The 19,133-nt window shown below is 37.1% G+C and overlaps 1 protein-coding gene across 5 annotated transcripts in view; it reads right to left on the reverse strand.

Annotated features, from left to right (window-relative positions):
* LOC138127240 (uncharacterized) overlaps positions 1–19,133 on the reverse strand; it is a 139,012-nt gene that overhangs the window by 28,150 nt on the left and 91,729 nt on the right. For all 5 annotated transcript variants that reach the window (XM_069043153.1, XM_069043152.1, XM_069043156.1 and 2 more), the window contains 2 exons: positions 5,372–5,505; positions 404–494 (listed from right to left, as the gene is read on the reverse strand). In XM_069043153.1, coding sequence (XP_068899254.1) covers positions 404–494; positions 5,372–5,505 — 225 coding nt within the window. The remainder of the gene's footprint in view (positions 1–403; positions 495–5,371; positions 5,506–19,133) is intronic.

The raw sequence follows: 19,133 nt of genomic DNA on the forward strand, positions 1-19,133 counted from the left end.
TATTATTTTTCAACATAAATATGAAACTTGAATATACTTGTATTATTAATAACATCACTTTCTTTCTTGTAACTAGAAGTCATGTGCCCAAAACATTGGATCAGAAAGTCGCATTGACAAGTTTAAAAAATTTCTATTACCACTATAGAAAAGCAAAAACCACTACCTCTACCAAGTTTACTATGTTTGCCATTTCTATGGACACTAAAAATTCCCGTAGACTTAAAAATACACGCCAGTGCATCTCGCTCCTGTTTAAATGGTCGCTCCATTTAAATTTTAAATGGAAACACAGCAATAATAAAAAAACCCCACTAACTCCAGCCAGATAAAAATGTAACTACCGTGTTTTTGTATGGATCGTTTCGTCACATTCACACTCTCATTGTTTTTGATCACTCACCTCGAAAGCTAAGGTTAATGCATTTTTCTCTTGGCGTAGCTGTTCAGCTTGCTTTTTGTAGACCAGCATTGACCGCACAGTTTCTTCCATCCTGAAAAGAAAAAAGAAATCAAACAACACTCATCTCGAATTTTCGGCTGACGTGACAACGCTTGTCAATATGAAAATTTGGCAAGATCCGCCGCTTTACTTGACACTCTCGAATAAATCCCGGCTCGCTCATCATCACAAGCACCCTCATCGTCGTCTTGTTCGCGAGCAGTGAAGCGCCACCACTCCCGCAACCCCTGCGACGAATTCCTCAGCCCGCTCGAGGACTCCTCGACGTTTCGAGAACGTCTTTGTACCCTGTTCGGTTTTCATTACATCCAGAGATCTTTCTCCGGTAATGACAGATGCGAGATTTGCGAACCGTGAAAGGGTCTGCTGGAGTTAATAAGAATACGGCCGGGGAGGCATCCCTCGACTCTTCGCTGTTCTCAGCCGATTCGACACATTACTAACAGATGGTGCCGCAACTGCCACTTCGCCGCCCCTTCGCGCTGCCAACGTTCTATTGGTGATTGTTGTTATTAAGTGACTGGTTGCGCAGATGAGGAATTAACTCATTTACAAGCGAGATGTTTTGATAACGGGTGTGCTACCATCTGCTGGCTGTTTGCAATTGACTTTGAAGACGGTTACGGTTACAGGATGCATAAATTCCTGTTTATTTCGTCTGGTGGATCCTTCTTTTCTAGCTGCACCAGAAATCAACACCTAATTGTCAGACGATACGGAATGCGCTTTTACGATGCATTTTATCGTATTACCAACAGTGCGCCGCTTTATAGACCTTAACTTGTGGAGAATTACAATTACAGTTTCGACACCCCCTTCGCTTATTGGTTGCAACTGTTCGTGCTATTATTGTTGTTTTTACATCATCTTGATGTGTCGTGCACGTTTGCCTCGCCGATTCACAACATTAATCAATTGCAGCGCTGCTGCACGCAAACGGTCGGTCTGCGGTTATCAATAATATTTCAATAATTCAATACCTTCGATTTATAACTCATTCTCAAAATTGGAAACGTCGACGTTATGATGGATTCTCTGCTGCTTTAACACCTCCTTTCTTTCTTTCTTAAGTCTCGTCAAGTAGTGTAAAGTAATGGCTAATAAAGCTTCATGACAGTTCATTCCAAAAGAAGCTAACGATACACAATAGTTATTTACATTAGAGTACGGTAGGAGTATTTTGCAGCGCGAAAACTAGGTTTCAGGCACGAGGCGTAGCCGAGTTTTTAAGGAAAAAAATGTGGACTCGTCGATCGTTGTTGCAGTAAATAACTGCACGTAACCTAAAGCTCCTGAAAACGGAATTGTTTTGCAGGAAGCGAACTTGTCGCAATCAGCATTCATTTTTCCCCAGTCTCGGTTCCACACTTACTCTCCCCCAGTACAGCAAACCGGCGGTCTCTTTTGTCAACACTCGTATCAAATGTCAACGTTGACAACAGGAAATTAACAAGCACACTACTGTGCTCAAGACTCGCTACGCTACAGTAGTATTGTAAAGTGCAAGAACAAAGGACAATATCGAAATCAAGCTGTTCGTCTGTCAGAGACCATGAAGGTCCCTCACCCGTCAGCCTATCTACATTTCGGGAAATATTCCGAAACGAGCGAGCGGTTCAGATCTCACACCTTCCGCAGATATCATCGGAAATAAAGTGATTTCGACTGCACTTCCTCTTCCTCGTGGTGAGCAGGGGCGGCGTGAAATACAGCTTAGCGTAATAAAGTTATCTTATTCCAGCGTCAAACCAGTTAAGTCAATTTGGACACCCTATGTCTTCATATTAGGAAACAGGAGTTTGGGTGGAAGTCTTGAATCAGAACGGCAAACAGAGGGGAATTATGAATATTTACAATGGCGGTGGAAACGACTGAAAATGCTTTTTTCACAGATTTCACCAACACAGTCGCTTCCGATAAAATAACTCAATTTTCAAATAGGGAACGGAAGTGACGCACACGTTTTTGTAATAATTTTGAAATTTGGTAATCTTGAATTTCGAACCGTGAGAATAAGAAAATTGTTACCTCATGTTGTGTGATCAAAAAATTGGAAGTTGGTTGTCAAAAAAGAAAATCGATTGTAGATTCATTCATACAGCTTTAATCATGAAAGCTCGAGCTCACTAGCTTCTAGATCGTTGCACTATTACATTATATCATTAGGAGTAGAAGTGAGCCATTCCGAATGATAATATACAGTGAGTTTTTTTTAAGACTGGCCATAGGGTTTTACATGCTAATTTTTCAACCCCCTGTTAACTTTTATTCCGATGACTATATCATTCATTACTTTATAAACCAATAAGAATCTTTGATTTTCTTTAGTTACCATGTATTACAGCGGTTATTGTAGTAACCAGGGCGATTTCGAATATACGAACCTTTGTATATTCGAATATACCAACCTTTGTATTTTCGCTCGCCGCCTTAACTTACAAAAATTTTTGCGCTATCCGTCACATTAACGTCACATTAAATCGCTCTGCTACTGAATGCGCCCAGGCGGTTTCGGGAACCTGTTTATTTATTTATTTATTTAATTCATGATATAGTCTACCCGTATACAACTCGAGGATGGAAAATTCTCGATTGCTCGACGTGTTGCCGGAAACACCACTCGATCTACGATCTCGTGGTGTTTCCGGGCAACACGTCTCGTATAATCGAGAATTTTCAATCCTCTCGTTGTATAATATATGAAAATATTCAAACCATTTTTGGAGCAAAGTTGGAAGATTTTTTAAACTATCGGATAGATTACAATTCAATATCCCAAACTGTCGAAAAAGTTGTGAAAAAAAATTTTTTAGCGCGCCGAAAGCGTCCAAAATTGGAGAGCGTCAGGTGCTGGTTGAGCCAACAATGGCGCTACTCTGGCGGCCGCTCGACGTACTATTATTTCGGCGCCCTAAAAAATATTTTTTCACAACTTTTTCGACGGTTTGGGATATTAAATTGTAATCTATCCGATAGTTTAAAAAATCTTCCAACTTTGTTCCAAAAATGGTTTGGATATTTTTATCGGAACAAAAATTAACAGGGGGTTGAAAAATTAGCATGTAAAACCCTATGGCCAGTCTTAAAAAAAACTCACTGTATACTATTTTATCTTCAAAATCGGACATGAACTCATGTATTTAAAAATGCGTATTTTATTTTGACTTAAGTTTAATTTCATTCGCATTCCTCTTTTACAAATCATAAAAATATACTGCTGAAGTGATTTCAGGTTGCGAATGCCGGACGCAGCGTTATAAGATAAATCCGCAAGGATATCGTCAGTAAACTATCCTTATCCTGGCAATATGCGGATGATTTAGTAGATATTGGCTTCATAAACCCTCAAACCGAGGGTGGCGTACGGCCACTTTAAATCATCGAGGTATTTTAGATATGGCAGACCTCGATCCCCGCAACTCTCCGGCCCACAGTACACATAAAAATTGTTTATTTATAGACAATTTATTCCTTCCTGGCCGCGTTCACTAAGCACACACCGTTTCACAATCGACTGACTTTCCGAAACGGGGAGCATTCACCTGTTACAGATTTCTGTAATTGCCTTTTGTTCTGTGCGGGTGTGTGATCGACGAGTTTGTGATCGATTCGCGTCCTGATTCCCTCTCTTCTTACCTCGCCTCTATTGATTCCTGCTTTGCATTCTTCGAGGACCCTTTCCGTAATAATCTCGACTGGAATTTTAGAAGCATTCGGGCTTCCGCCAACGAAATGTAAATATTTGAAATTTAAATGGTCTCGTGTGTATGCGCGCTTCCAAACGGTAAATAACGCGATTCTTTTCATCCCCGTCAGAAACGGCTCTCTTCTGCCGTACGTTCCTTCTCCTGCGTCCTGCGAGCTCGCACAGTTTATTAAAAAAAAGCTCTTGACGTTGTTAGTCTCGCTTTTTATTAATTCTTTTGTTGGCGAGTCTGTACGTGTCGGTTGCTCTCCTAATTTGATTTATACAGATGTAAGGGGGACTTTCTTTTCGAGACCCTGTCCGAGCTTATCTCCCCCAAGTACACAGTAAAAGTGAAAGCAAATATTTGAATCTCTGTGTATTTTAAAATGTCTTATCTTATTACAAGCACGATGTCTACCGTTCCGGATCGTCGTCCAAGAGAATGTTTTCTTTGCCCTTTGCCCGCACCGTTCACAGAGGGCGCTCCTTCACAAAAGAAAATTCTTTGTTGGGACCCCCCCGAAGTAATTTCTCTTCCTATTAATTTTTTCCGGTCCGTCGTCGAATTCATTTTTTCTCTAATTAAAACTCGAAATTAATTTTCATTAAAATCCTGGCGTCCCTTCACAAGCTATCTGGCTATCTATACGGTGCAAACGTCATCTTTCTCATTTTCCGGGGATTTACATCAATTTTCCTTCGGTTGTACAGTGTAACGTCGGCCCCTTTATTCTAAAAAAACGCTTGTGCATCAAATAAAGGACGAATGGCCGTCGTAAAAAACGTGCTAAAAAACTCTTTATGCCTAACGTAAAAACGTTATAAAACGAAATAAACTTGAAACCTGGCAATGGCGAAAAAGTGAATACTGTAATAATCCTCTTGGGGGACAATGGGGGATGATGCCTTTCTACTTTGTAAAGTCGGGAGGTGACGGATAGAGGGACTAGCGAAATGAGACGAGTTTTGAAGAACATTGAGGATTCATTGTTGTGCTCGCTGACGAGATGAGGTTTCACAACATTCACCACCCTTTCGAATTCATTTTACCTATCTCGTTCCTCTTAAATTAATCAACATTCAAACTATAAGATTTCATTAAAAAAATCCTATAAACACTTTGACAAAGTTAATTCCAATGTCAACACAATGTTGTCTCATTTCATTCTCCACTGATTCAGTTCTGGGATTCTAAAGTGTTAAAATTGAAATATACACACCTGGTAAATTCAGTGGTGAGTAGTTTGAGTCTAGACTTGCAGCGAGCAGCTTCTTGCAGGGCTTGTTTTGCCCTAGACTCGCTGTCTGCGCGAAGGCGGCGTTCTCGGTCAGCATCCCTCTGAGCTGATTCCCTCTGGAATAAAAAACGTGCATTTTAATAAAACTGCTACAACCGGAGTGCAATTCAAAGTTCTTGTTACACGTCAAGGATGGTTTCTCAACACGTGTCCCTCCAGGTACAAGATCGCTGCGATGCTGTTTGCAATGTTAACCTGACAACATCATTTGTAAGGTCAAACCGAGAGAAATAATGGCGGCAAAAACATTTGGAATTATCTGTTTTCTGGGAAGTAAGACAAGTCAGGAACTCGGACCTGATTAATATTTTTTATTGTAAAAAAATACAAAAATTCTCATTTATGCTTATGCCTCGGCTTTTTTAAGCCTCGGCTGCGCCTCGACCAAAAAACTCAGACTCGGACGAAAAAGATGCACTTTTTGGCCTTCATACACAAATAGCTATTTAAGGACAATTTAAAATAATGTCGTGAGAAAGAAATACAAAATGTATTATCATTACGTGCATTACAATGTCTGCGACACATATTTTTAGAAATAAATAAATAATCTTTAGCTTGCTTTTCTTTTTTTTTAGCAAAAATAATTAATGAGTGCTTTATTATGGTTTTGGTAACAACTTATACCAAATGTTCTTTTAAACTTAATAATCAGCATAATTCTAAGCAAGTATAATTTTTTTTCCACCATAATTACATAAAAATCGCCAAAACAGCTTTCCAATCAATTTTAGTACTTCCCGGCATTTTGCAACGTGCATGTCATTAATTAAGTGTGATTTCTAACAGGATCTCGATGTTCGTCTTTACGTAAGTCATCCATCTAGCATCAAGTGTCAAATATCACTAGACTTAAGGATTTCTCTACTCTGTGTCCCTCGACTCCACAAGACGTAATTAGTAATTACTTGGAAAAGCTCGCATTTAGCGGTACTTCCTAAAATTAGTACAAAACGTACGTCTTAACTCGATTGCTTTCCGTGTACCTCGGAATACTAACAAGATTCGCGGTTCAAAGCTGCAATTCACAAGTCATCCCGTCTAGCGCAAAACCGTAATTCAGAGAGTATGTACATTCCCCGCCAGGTTTAATGACATTTGCGGTGTTTACGTCAGACGGTGCGCATCAACAAAGAATATTAAAATGATCCGTGTTAACGATATTGATTTATGCAATGCACACATGTCTGAGTTGTCCGGTGTATTTTCTGGTAATAATTGTGTTATTGTAAGACTGTTTTATTTGTACAATTAATATACATACTGCGCCGTACACGTATTGGTATTTGAAGCTCGCAAAAGCCATGGGGAAAAACACCACCGATGGGGCTTTCAGACGACCACTCGAAAAACCACTCAGACAGGACAAAATCAACCGGAGAGTTGTTTGAAACAACTGCTATGTATATCACAATCACACATGTCAAACAGCGGAATCGTCATCGGAACATATCATACAAACAGCCATTGAAGCGCGTTCTCATTGATTTAATTAACTCAAACCAAACAAGCCAACTTCTGCGTCCGTTCGTGTAGATGGGATCTATTTGATAATTAAGCACAGTTCGATTCGGATTGGATGATTTCGACAGACGGGGCATGTGGCGGAAAAAGAACCGACGGAGCAATTATCGAATTTAACAACTCAATTTCGAAATATAAAGACGCCTTTGTTGCGAGTTTCGATAAGCTTCTGATTCATTCGAAGCGGACTGGTTGGCTTAACGATTTTTAAAAATGTACAGCGAGCAGGTTGAAAAGGCAAGTAAAAGCATTAATGAACGAGTTTTCGAACAGAAAAATATACATATATTTGGTTTGACAAGGAGATTATAAAAAAGGAGATTCTAAAGTCTCATTCTTTGTTGAAGGTAACAATCACATGCAACACTTATTGTTTGATATTTCGAGACAATGACAGTAAAATAGTTATTTGTGTATCAAGGCCAAAAAGTGCACCTTTTTCGTCCGAGTCTGAGTTTTCTGGCCGAGGCGCAGCCGAGGCTTGACAACAGGCGAGAACAAAAGGCACTTTACATTTTTTAGGCGACCTCACGGCTACAACTACAAAGCAAAAGACATCATTGAAAAAATTACAAATTTATTTTGTATCTACCTTTTTTATAGTATTTTTTATCAGCTTTTCAACAAAACGAAAAATATACTATTTGCAATAGGTACAATTACTTATTTACATAATTTATAGTGACAGGATAATTATCGGTTTTGTCGGTTTCGATGTTAATTTACCAAACAGACCAACAGATGGCGCCACGCTCACCGTCCGAAAAAATGTTACTTTTCATCCGCTTTCATTAAAGGTGGCTAAAAAGATCGTTTAAGAAACGCTCGCAGAAATTAGAGTTTGCTGATCAAACTATGCGGCAAGGATAAGTAAAAGGAAAAATATTTCTTCATATATCAATATTACCTTGGTCTGCTTTAGAAGATGATGAGTCACCATTAACAATTAACAACAAGGATCAGTCCTGACTGATGAACCATGTTCACATTACAACAAATTCCGCACTTTCCGACCAGTTTTATTCAAACAACATTTTCCTGTAACAGTTTTAAAAATTCCAAATTTCCATGAATATTCAACATTTAACGTTACTTGTCCCACTTGTTTGATTTGGCAATTTGATTAAAAATCTCAGGTGTGATAGCACAAATTTCAATATGAACAGAGCGTTGATTAGCGAATCAAATTTCAGACGAAGATCCCCCAAATTTGCTTATAACTTTATAATTGAATATTTTTTGATTGATAATTTGATAGGAGAGCTGGGGCGCATAATGAGGGTCTGTCACTCGAATCCCGTTTCGTATGTGAATTTATTTAATTTGGGGATCTAAGCTCGACACTGTTTGACATCCTGTTACAACGCTGTCGCATCCATAAACCCAATGCTGCCAATATTATCATGATTACGTTCATTGGTTGTTTACCAATCAATCGATTGGTTGAAACGTGTGAAACAGACCGTTACAGCATCCACTTCATTCGATTAAACCAGAAGTATCTGAACTGGATAATGTTCAACAAACACGTTCTTCAAAAGCAGTGCTGGAGAAGGAAAAAAATGTCTCTTTACGGCAATCGAGTGCTAAATTAGTTATTAATTATTATGTTTGCTGTAATGTGCTGTCACTTAGAGTTAACCGGAAATGACTTCAACTTGCTTCGCTTTTTTGTCACCTAACTGGGCAAGATGACATTTTTATAACTGATCAAGTAGAACCGACGTCTGAAAGCTAATAATGCGAGAAATATTTAATCACACGTAGATAAACACATTATCAATTAGAACAGTGTTGCTCATTGGACTGTTTTGAAATAAATTTTCCAGTTTCTGGAAAGTTTATTTGTATATTTTTCGAAAAGAGCAACTGTGCAAAAATAACATCATTTTTGTACAAATAAGTTGTTTCAACTTAACTTGTTTTTGTCCAAAGCGGAAATTATGGCGACTTTAGATCAAAACGACTGGATACATTATTACGCATAATTAAGTCCTTGATTACCAACTTAATCATCTGAGTAATAGGTTGAGCATTATGTAGTAATGAAGTAATAAACGAATGAAACTATCCATTGGAAACAATTTTTCTTTGTTCTTTTGTGTCCAGACGTTGCTCTCAAATTTTTAACACAATATATTTATGAGTCACACGAAAGCAATATGAATTTTAACGTGAAAAATTTAATCAACGACCAAATAGTGCGTAAATTGCAGTTACCACTTACAGTTACAAAAGACATTCACATTCCAAAAGTGTCGCATATACTGTAAACCGTTGGCATTTTCCAAGTAGAGCTGTACCTGTGCAGAATGACGTTCTGTTAAAAAATTTTCTTCGTTACTTCAATTTCCTTATTTGCAAAAATATTGATTTCCACTTTTTATTGGATAATATTTCAGGAGTCCCCCAAGGAGCCGTTTTATTATTAATTCTATCTGATGAAGGTTATATGGTACGATAGCATAATCTTTCGGTATGGTTATAGTAATAAAACTGTATTAGCATGCATAGCATAAAGGGCGCTATAAAGTTTGCCAGCTTTTACGTAACAGACTATCTCTGTATTGTATGGCTGAACCGTAAATTATCCGAGCTAAGGTTCAGCCCTCAGGCAATTTCAATATTTATGCCGAACTATCCCGTGTAAAATAGCAATAAAAACGGACAGCTAGATGAATGAGCCGGAGAATTATTTCAACCCTTTGGGTCCATAAATAAGTCTGAATACACAACGGTTTTATTTTTTCACGACAATTAATCACCGGAAATCAGTTTTCAGGGGAAAGTGTCTTTTTGTCAACCCATAAAATATCTAGCTCACTAGTTCACTACACTCCGAAAAATTGTTTTGCGAAGATTTGATGTCTTCAGATTGTAAATGATAGTAATAAATGCTGCTCATAAAATTTAAGAAGTACATACTATTTTAAGTAGGAAGATTTGAAATCTTCAAAATTGCACATGATAGTCTAGACTCTAGAGTCTGCTTAACTTAGCTTGAAAGAACTATTTTGAGAAGCAAGAAATTTTCAGGACTCCAAATGAAAAATAATAGCCTTGAGTTTGCTGATCATGAAATTTGAGGAGGGGCATATATCAATACTTCACTTAGAAGATCTATTTTAAGTAGGAAGATTTCAAATTTTCAAAATTGCTGGTCTTGAGTCTGCTCATTATTCTCTCTTCTAAAGCTTCTAGAAAAATTATAATGAAATTTTGGGAGAATCATATCTTAGTACTAGTTTTTTTAGCTTAGCTACTTAACAATTTGAAAAGGAAAAAATCATCAAGATTCTAAATGATAGTTTCTAGTTTCCAAATGGTGAAATCTGAGGATAGACATATATCAATACTTCACCTACAGAACTACTTTGAAAAGGAAGATTCTAAATCTTCAAAATTATAAATGATAATCTAGATTCTGCTGCAAATTTTCTCTTCCAAGACTTTTTGAAAAATGATGATCAAATTTGGAGAGAATCCTATCTTAGTAGTTCACTTAGCTTAGCTTGGAAGAATCATTTTGAGAAGCAAGAAATTTTCAGTACTCCAAATGAAAAATAATAGTCTTGAGTTTGCTGACCACGAAATTTGAGAGAAGATCTATTTTAAGTAGGAAGATTCCAAATTTTCAAAATTTGCTAGTCTAGAGTCTGCTCATTATTCTCTCTGAAAAATTATAATGAAATTTTGAGAGAATTATATCTTAGTAGTTCTTTTAGCTTAGCTACTTAACAATTTGAAAAGGAAAAAATCTTCAAGATTCTAAATGATAAATGATAGTTTATAGTTTCCAAATGGTGAAATCTGAGGAGAGACATACATATATCAATACTTCACCTAGAAAAACGACTTTGAGAAGGAAGATTCTAAATCTGCAAAATTACAAACGATGGTCTAGAGTCTGTTGCAAATTCTCTCTTCCAAGACTTTTTGAAAAATGATGATCAAATCTGGAGAGAATCCTATCTTAGTAGTTCACTTAGCTTAGCTTGGAAGAACTATTTCGAGTAGGAAGAAATCTTCAAGACCCTAAATGATATATGATAGTTTAGAGTTTACTGATGATGAAATTTGAGACATATATCGATACTTCACTTAGAAGAACTATTTTAAGTAGGAAGATTTCAAATCTTCAAAATTGCATATGATAGTCTATAGTCTGCTGAAAATTCTCTCTTCCAAGACTCTTAGAAAAATGATAATGAAATTTGGAGAGAATCATACCTTAGAAGTTCCCTTAGCTTAGCTTGGAAGAACTATTTTAAGAAGCAAGAAATTTTCAAGACTAAATGAAGAAAGATAATCTAGAGTTTTTTAAATGTGTTTTTTTAAATTTGGCGTCGAAGTGGGCGTTGAACTGTCGATTGTGAAGGCCTACTTCAACGCCAAATTTAAAAAAACATCCTTTATATGTATATATCAATACTTCACTTAGAACTATCTTGAATAGGAAGATTTGAAATGTTCAAAACTGCAAATGATAGTCTAGTGTCTGTTGATTATTCTTTCTTCCAAGGCTTCTAGAAAAATTACAATAAAATTTTTGGAGATCAGTTCTTAGTAGTTCTTTTAGCTTAGCTTGGAAGAACCATTGTAAGAAGGAAGACATCTTCAAGAGTCTAAATGATAAATGATAATTTATACTTTGCAGATGGTGAAATTTGAGGAGAGACATATATATCAATATTTTACTTAGAAGAATTATTTTGAGTAGGAAAATTCGAAAGAAAAAAAAAGAAAAATTCAAGTTTGCGAACGACAGTCTAGCTTGGAAGAACTGCTTTGAAAAGGAGGGAATTTTTAAATAATACTATTATAGAGTCTGCTGAAGATTCTTAGCAGCAGACAATATATCAAAATTGTTATTGATAACAGCCTAACAGTTCTTTGATTACTATATCAAAAGTTGCTTGTGGATAAGATGTCATTACGGCAAACAATGGAGAAATTTGCAATTTTCAAACGCATTGCAATATCAAAATAAAACTACAACTTCTATTGCAGACTCTTTGCTGTTAAAATTTTTCAATAGTCTTCAGTCTGAGTGCATTTCGCCCAACCCCGTGGCACGTCCCTCATGCGGGTGCATATCTGCCTTTCACGGATATTGGGGGGTGTATTCGGTTTTGTAATCCCGACTGAAAGCCCGCTTGCACCGGCGACGAGGACGGATATTGTGCGGCGGCGACCAACCCCCACGTCCGTCACTGCCCAGTGCAGGGCTCTTTGTCCTGGCCGTCTGTCACGGTCAGTCCCCTAGGGCCCTAATGTCCCAAGCTGCTTATCTGATGTGTTATACTTGTCGCAATATCGCAGTTATTAGCGGCGGCGTACGGGGGCGTTGCTCACATATCACTTTCCACCACTCGAAAAATATACCGGGGGAGTCTTGACGCCGCAAATGTTTCTCCTCACAAAAGGTTAATAGAGCTTCATTAACCTTAAAAAATGTCAGAGCCTGGCAAAAACTGGGCCAGGACAATAAAAACCAGTCCTTTGATCGGGAGGGCAGAGGGGCGTCACACGCCACCGACTGCGTTTGTCAACATTATCCTTATAACAATCCTTCGAGCTGTTGGGCCGTTAAGTTCGTCATAGGAATCGATACGTGATGCAGGGGCGAGAGGGTTGAAGACGGAAATTAAAGCCCCATTATCAGGAAACTAAAGAGATGATATTGTACGGTGTATCAGTGAGTTGCTACGGCCCTGCTCTGCTGCTAACTACACTGTTGGAGGATTAAATAAGGAGAATTAACATCGTTATTGGCAATGAACGAGAGAATGAAGGAAATCTGTTTGATTGGGTAGCAACTAAAGGCGCTTTTAAGGACGTTCAATCACTCAATAAGAAGAAAGCGAGATTATTAAGCTTCCTTTGTAATCTATTAGATTGACAGCGTTTGGAACACAAAGGGAAGTACAAATTTAATAACAAATTCTCGATACCCTAGATTGCCTAAAAATAACCTTCAGACACGATTTCGTCATGTAAAAAGTGACAATTTGGAGTGTTCAAAGACGCAAAAAGTTCTCACAAGTATCGATTTAACAACTGCACCAAGTAATGCAAGATTTAGAGCGTGGCGATCGATCCGTTCTTTTTTATTCGGATAAATTAAAAGAGTTCGATTATTCTTCACACCTCAACAATAAAAAGATATTTTAACGCTACAATTTCTGGTTGATGCAGTGCACACATTTTGCTCCAACATGACTCATGTACCTTTCACATTTAAATTTTCTTTTCTTTAAAGCAACAACTAACAAAAAATAATATTGAAAGTATTATAACATTGATTTTATTTGGCTGATTTTAAACAACGGTATGAGAGCGTGAAAAAGATATCAATTTCTACCGGGTGAAATAATTTTTGTTTGGGTGGTAACACATTTACGATTTTACGTTGGTACACTTGACTGTCAAGTCAAATTCAAATATGAATCAACAGACAACTCTTTGACAAATGACTAGGCGTACCAATTATTCGGGAGTGCCAACCCACTAAATTTGTCCCAATCATTAAAAGTCACTCGTTGAGATCTTGAAAATGGCAATTACACATATTGGGTGATTGTAAAAACTTAAACAACAGTTTATTTAGGTAAAGATGAAGATAGATTTTATAAAATTTAATATAAACAATTACACAAAAATTCCAAGTTTGTTTTAATTTAATAATAATAACAAATATCGCATAATATTTTTTGACACTTACTTTTTCAGTTTTCAGATTGGTTAGTTAAGTCCCCATAATTTCTGCTAGGAAATAATTACAATTACTACAGAAAACAACTGTTCGTTTAGCAGCTTTGTTTTTCGTTTGTTAAATATAATATATTTTAAAAAACCAATTTGCAAACGTGTCAGTTGCCGGAACGCCAAAAAAAAAAGATCTTATCCAATTACGATTGGTTTTGACTTGTGCGATGTCGAGAAAGGTGTTTCGCCGTAAAGGACTGCAAGAGGTGACAATAACCGGTGACCTCTCGTGTCATTTAATGATCAAGAGAAACAGACCCTCACCTAAGACGTTTCTAACCGGAAGAAACTCATATGAACCACTCCAGTGTGTTGCATGTATCAAGATAATAAGATACGCTTTGACTCGAACAAATTCTGATGCACACAGGAGATTCTAGACAAATATTATCCGAAATCTACATGTACCGTACAGGAACCGGATTTTTGTTACATGATTAAATGTAAAGAAAGAAGATTGGAGTAGAATTAAGTAAAATAGAATCTTGAAAAAATACTCCATTACAGTTCTCTCGTGTTTCATAAATTCTCAGCGAATATGAAGAGCTATGAAAAAATTTAAAGAGGGAAGGCTTAAAATAAGAACTAGCGGCGTCATAAGAAAATATGTGATGCAAGCAATGACGTCTTCTAAAAACTTGTACAATGAGATAAAATAGTAGAAGTGAGTCTTTTTGTGCTAAGCCCAGAGATTGAAGACCGAAACGCAGTTGAGGTCGACAACTGGGCGAAGCACAAAGAGACCTTCCACTCTCAATGACATATACTATTTTACCTTCACGCGGATTCCAAAAAAATCTGCCATGAAGTCACATATTTTCTTCTGCTGCAGTTACAGTAAAATGACAATTTTCAAACTTTTTCGTTATTTCGTTTTATTGGAGGCTTTTTTAACTCCTAGGATTTGAAGTGTTTCAAGTTTCAAGGTTACAAAAAAAGCCACTTCAACCGTTTCTATGGAGATACACAAAGGTGTGCTTGAGGATAAAAGTATTATTGTTCTCAATGCATTTTAATGAGTGGAGAACGTATTGTATTTTCTGTAAAAATTTGGCGAAATCTAGAGTGCATTTGGCAACAAACCAAAAAAAGATATTCAATTGCAAACTTTCAACTAAATTCAACTAGAAAAAATCTTGATGCTTTTGAGTTTTTGCGTAATGTCTTTTTTCCACTTCACGTAGAATCGCAAATCGTAATTTTTTTTAGGTTAACGATAGTGCTAAAACCTTGTTGAAATATTAAATCTCGATTAAGAATATCCTTCATCAAATTTGAAATTAAAATTTGTGTGATGAAATGTTTATAGTTAGCACCTCGTCAGAAATTTTCCACACGATCCTCTTACATTGATTATTTATACAAGAAGTGCTTTCTATGAAATTGACTCGAGATTTTCAATTCAGATCAGAATGTGTAAAAACATCTCTTACTGGAATTGAACCTCGTCGAAGATGCTTTTCTATTGCGTATAATCAAACACTGGAAATCTTACGGTAAATACCCCGAAGCTATAACTCTCCGTAGTAAATCTATTCGGCACTTCCACTAAATCTTTTCTAGCGGTTTCCCGGAGCCCGCCTTCTGAATACATTTGCACCACTATACGCGATGTAGAATTTCCGCAGTTTGAACCGGCTGCGATCACCGGGAGGAAGTCCCAGCTACCTGTTTCCTCTCGTTCTTCGAACCTCCTGTTTTATTTATAGAACGTAATGTTCGCACATCGTGTACGCATAATCGTGAAAGATGATGTCACTATTATCGGCGTGCTAGTCGGTTGAGGGGGACCAAACGGCCCTAGAACAGGATAAAAAGAAGCACCCATCCAATCACATTCTATTCTGTCCATTTCCCGTCCTATCCTATCATCATCTACTATATGGTCTCATCATGGAAGAAGGAGCGGTCGAGATAGCTGTCGTCGCGATCCATTGCGGTAGGTCCTCGAAATTGAATTTGTCAATCAAGGGAGGATGGCGGCGGCGAGGATACGTGACCGTTTCCAACGCCGGAAACCCGCACGTGACCGGAATCCGGAGAGGTCCACGTTTGGGACCACGCAACGAACGCGTCATTCGTTCTTTCATTAGGGTTTTGGAATTCGCCAGAAGTCCAATAAGTGCTTGACGTTGGTCATGACCACCGAGGGCTACGCCCGGTATTACCGAAGACTAATACATTCCAGGAATGATTAAAAGCCAAACAGTATATTCGTGTTTACTAAACATTTAGAAAGAAGTTATTTTCAGAAACTAAAATGAATATGAATAAGTCATAAGAACTTTTTTTGTGATTTCGAGACTAAATAAAAATAAACTTATTGTAGACCAGATTTTTAGTTTTTGGATTTTACTCATACGTATTTCAAGAGAAATATATTTTGCTGTTTCTCCCTCAAGTTGTTATTATACCTAAGGATATTATTTCAAACGGCTACATTACAATATGTCAAAAGTATTGTATAAATAAAAAGGCCCCAGAAGTGACCCTTACGGAACATCTACATCATCCTTTAGAAAATCGTTTAGCAATTATAATTATTTCCTAGTTTTCATTCTAATGGGTCAAAGAAAGTTTCTGCTCAGATCATTCCACGTGTTTGAAATTTACGAGTGAATGAAAACCAGTGAGTGAAAGACAGTGAGCGAAAAACGATGAGCGAAAGTGAAGTGAACGAAAGAGAAACCTTGACGCCCTGGTAACTATGGATACAGACTCAGTTTCTCGGGAGGTATCGAACAAATATATTACACGACGACAGTAAAGACATAACAACAAAGAGAAACAATGGATCAGATAGATTCAATTTTTTTTAAGACATTTTGAACTCGCAGCGATAGGATAGCTTATCTGGTATTTTTTAATTTTTATCAAGCTGCCCAAGTATTTGTAAAAATCCAGCCACGGCAAATTCGTTCAGCTTTCGAGGGAGGCTTGAACAAACTGAGTTGAAGCTGACACATAAAGAGATTCTTCCAGATTAAGGTTTTCAACATAATCCCGGCTGAATCCCCTGTCTGTAACATCCAAATATCTGACAGAAAAGCCAAGTCAACTTCTGAAGTAGCTCCCGGTTATTTACATATCAATCATAAAAATAATCCCGGCCAATATAATACGTTAATATTTTAGCCGGGACCTATAATCGTAGGGATTGAGAAATCAATCTAGAAAGCTAAGGGGGGCGCGCATCCCCTCACTTTCAGCAGGGAGACGCGGGAAAAATTCGGGAGGCGGCTAAGGTGGCTTATATCGCCGACAGCCGTGCCCTGCATGATAACACAAAAGTTTCCTAATAGCAGGCTGCGTGTCTGGGCTTAAGGACATAATGGAGTTAACCTGAAATCGCATCCGAGAAATAAAGTATCGTCTATCGCCTAGGGAAAGACACTGTCAAATAAATAAATTAGGAGAAGCGTCGAGGTGCTAATGTACGTTGATGAAGAAATAGTCACCAGGAGACTCTATTGTTATGATTGCCATAACAGTAATTTCTCATCAGTTAAGTGTTTCTCTGCTATCTGCCGTATAAACATAAATAATGTCGGATTTAATGCACTTCCGGGTGCGTAGGAAGTGAGGCGACATTTTTAAGAGGTTTGACGAGGTGGTAATGCAAGCGCGCAAAAGACGAGGACCTTTTTACGATTTTCTTACTTCTATGTACAGATGTCGATGTGTTTGCGGTATCAATCAAGACGAGACAAGGCGGAGTGCGCCAGAAAGTTCCGAAAGGGGCTTGGTTTCAGAAGTTGGAGCTCTTCGGGAGGGGCCGCCGCAACGGGTGGCCCCGAGGTTTTTGATTCATTACACCTTTTTTACATTTGCTATACGATGTGAATGACGTGATTCATTATTTTTTAAGCTGATTATTTTTATTGAAACTTCTAATTAAGGCAACTAATCCAAATCTTCTTTTTATTAAGATCTTTTGTAAACAGAAAAAAAAAATTAATCCAAAAACAGACCACATAGGTTGAACGGTGATTCTCCATGTGACACTTAATAATAAATGAATAATCACATAATTTACAGTTAAGGTTTTTAAAATTTGGCAAAAATAAATTTGAGAGCTGACAGCGAGTTGGCCTGATTTAAACCCTATAATAAATTTGTGGAGAGCGTAAATCGTGAAATATTCTTCCTAAATTGAGAACAATAACGGTAAAAACTTGTCAACAACTGACAATTAAGCAAGAACTTAAAAAATATTTTAGACTGAAAACTTCCAAATTTTTAGCAGTTTTGAGAAACATAATCAAAAAATAAGTTCAGATTTGAGGTGTAAATCCTTAACACATGTGAAGGACCTGATAATTATTGTTTAAAAAGTAAACATTGAAAGACGGTTGGCTTGAATTTATTCACCACTAAATGTGTTTATTAGGCCTTTGGAAGCACCTGATTTAAATCCCGTAATAGATTTATGGAGATGTAAATCAAAAGTGTAAACTACAAAAAAACATTAATCGATGGTCAGTGACAAATCAACAAGTGATATTTAGCAAGTGTAAAGAAACGATTTTCTACTGAAAAATTCAATAAGAGTCCATTCAAAAATTTGGATTTGAAAATTTTGGAAACTTGTCAGAAATTGATTTTAGCTGCGATTTATCGATTAACCTTAACACATGAAAATAATTTAATAGTGTTATTAACATTTACAAAATAAACATTTAAACATTCTTGGATTTAATTTATTTAGCACTGACCATGTTTTTGCGGCCTTCAGACGAACCTGATTTGAACCCTCTGATAAAGTTATAGATGTGCAAATCGTGAGTGTAAATAAGAAAAAACTCTTTAGTTGTTTGGTAGCCGCTGAAGATTTACATCTGAAGAAATTAAGAAAAAGATCCAAAAAGGATTTCCGTTCAAAAATTTGAGTAGAGATAATTTTGGAAGAGTACTATACAGGGTGTCTCAAAAATGGCGCCCAATCTCTTGAGGGGTTAAACTATTTGAAGAGCAAATTTGGCAACATCGGTTGGTGTGCACAATCAACTAAACCACTTCTCCTTTGAAGACAATGTTGCCACTGTTATTTTAGCGTATTTTGGTAGGTCATTACTCTAAAAAGAATTACTTCGGTGTTGTTCCACTACCTAAAGGGGTCTTGGAAAAAGTAACATTGTAAAGTAATTTATAATTCAGCTGTAAAATTTGGTAATAAAGGAGATACATCTCTTTGAAATTACCATATTTAAGAGCAAGTTATACAAAATCTGTTGGTCCGATCAAAGTTTGTATTGAAATTTACCTTCCCAGACTTCTATTCTTTAAGACCCTTAGGAGATTGGGCGCCATTTTTGAGACACCTGTATTTAATTAAAAAAAAAATTCAGCAAGCGACTTTAGATCTAAATAATTGTAGATTATGTTTGACACG

The sequence above is a fragment of the Tenebrio molitor genome, chromosome 3 (genome assembly GCF_963966145.1).
Source record: "Tenebrio molitor chromosome 3, icTenMoli1.1, whole genome shotgun sequence".
Taxonomy (NCBI): Eukaryota; Metazoa; Arthropoda; class Insecta; order Coleoptera; family Tenebrionidae; genus Tenebrio; species Tenebrio molitor.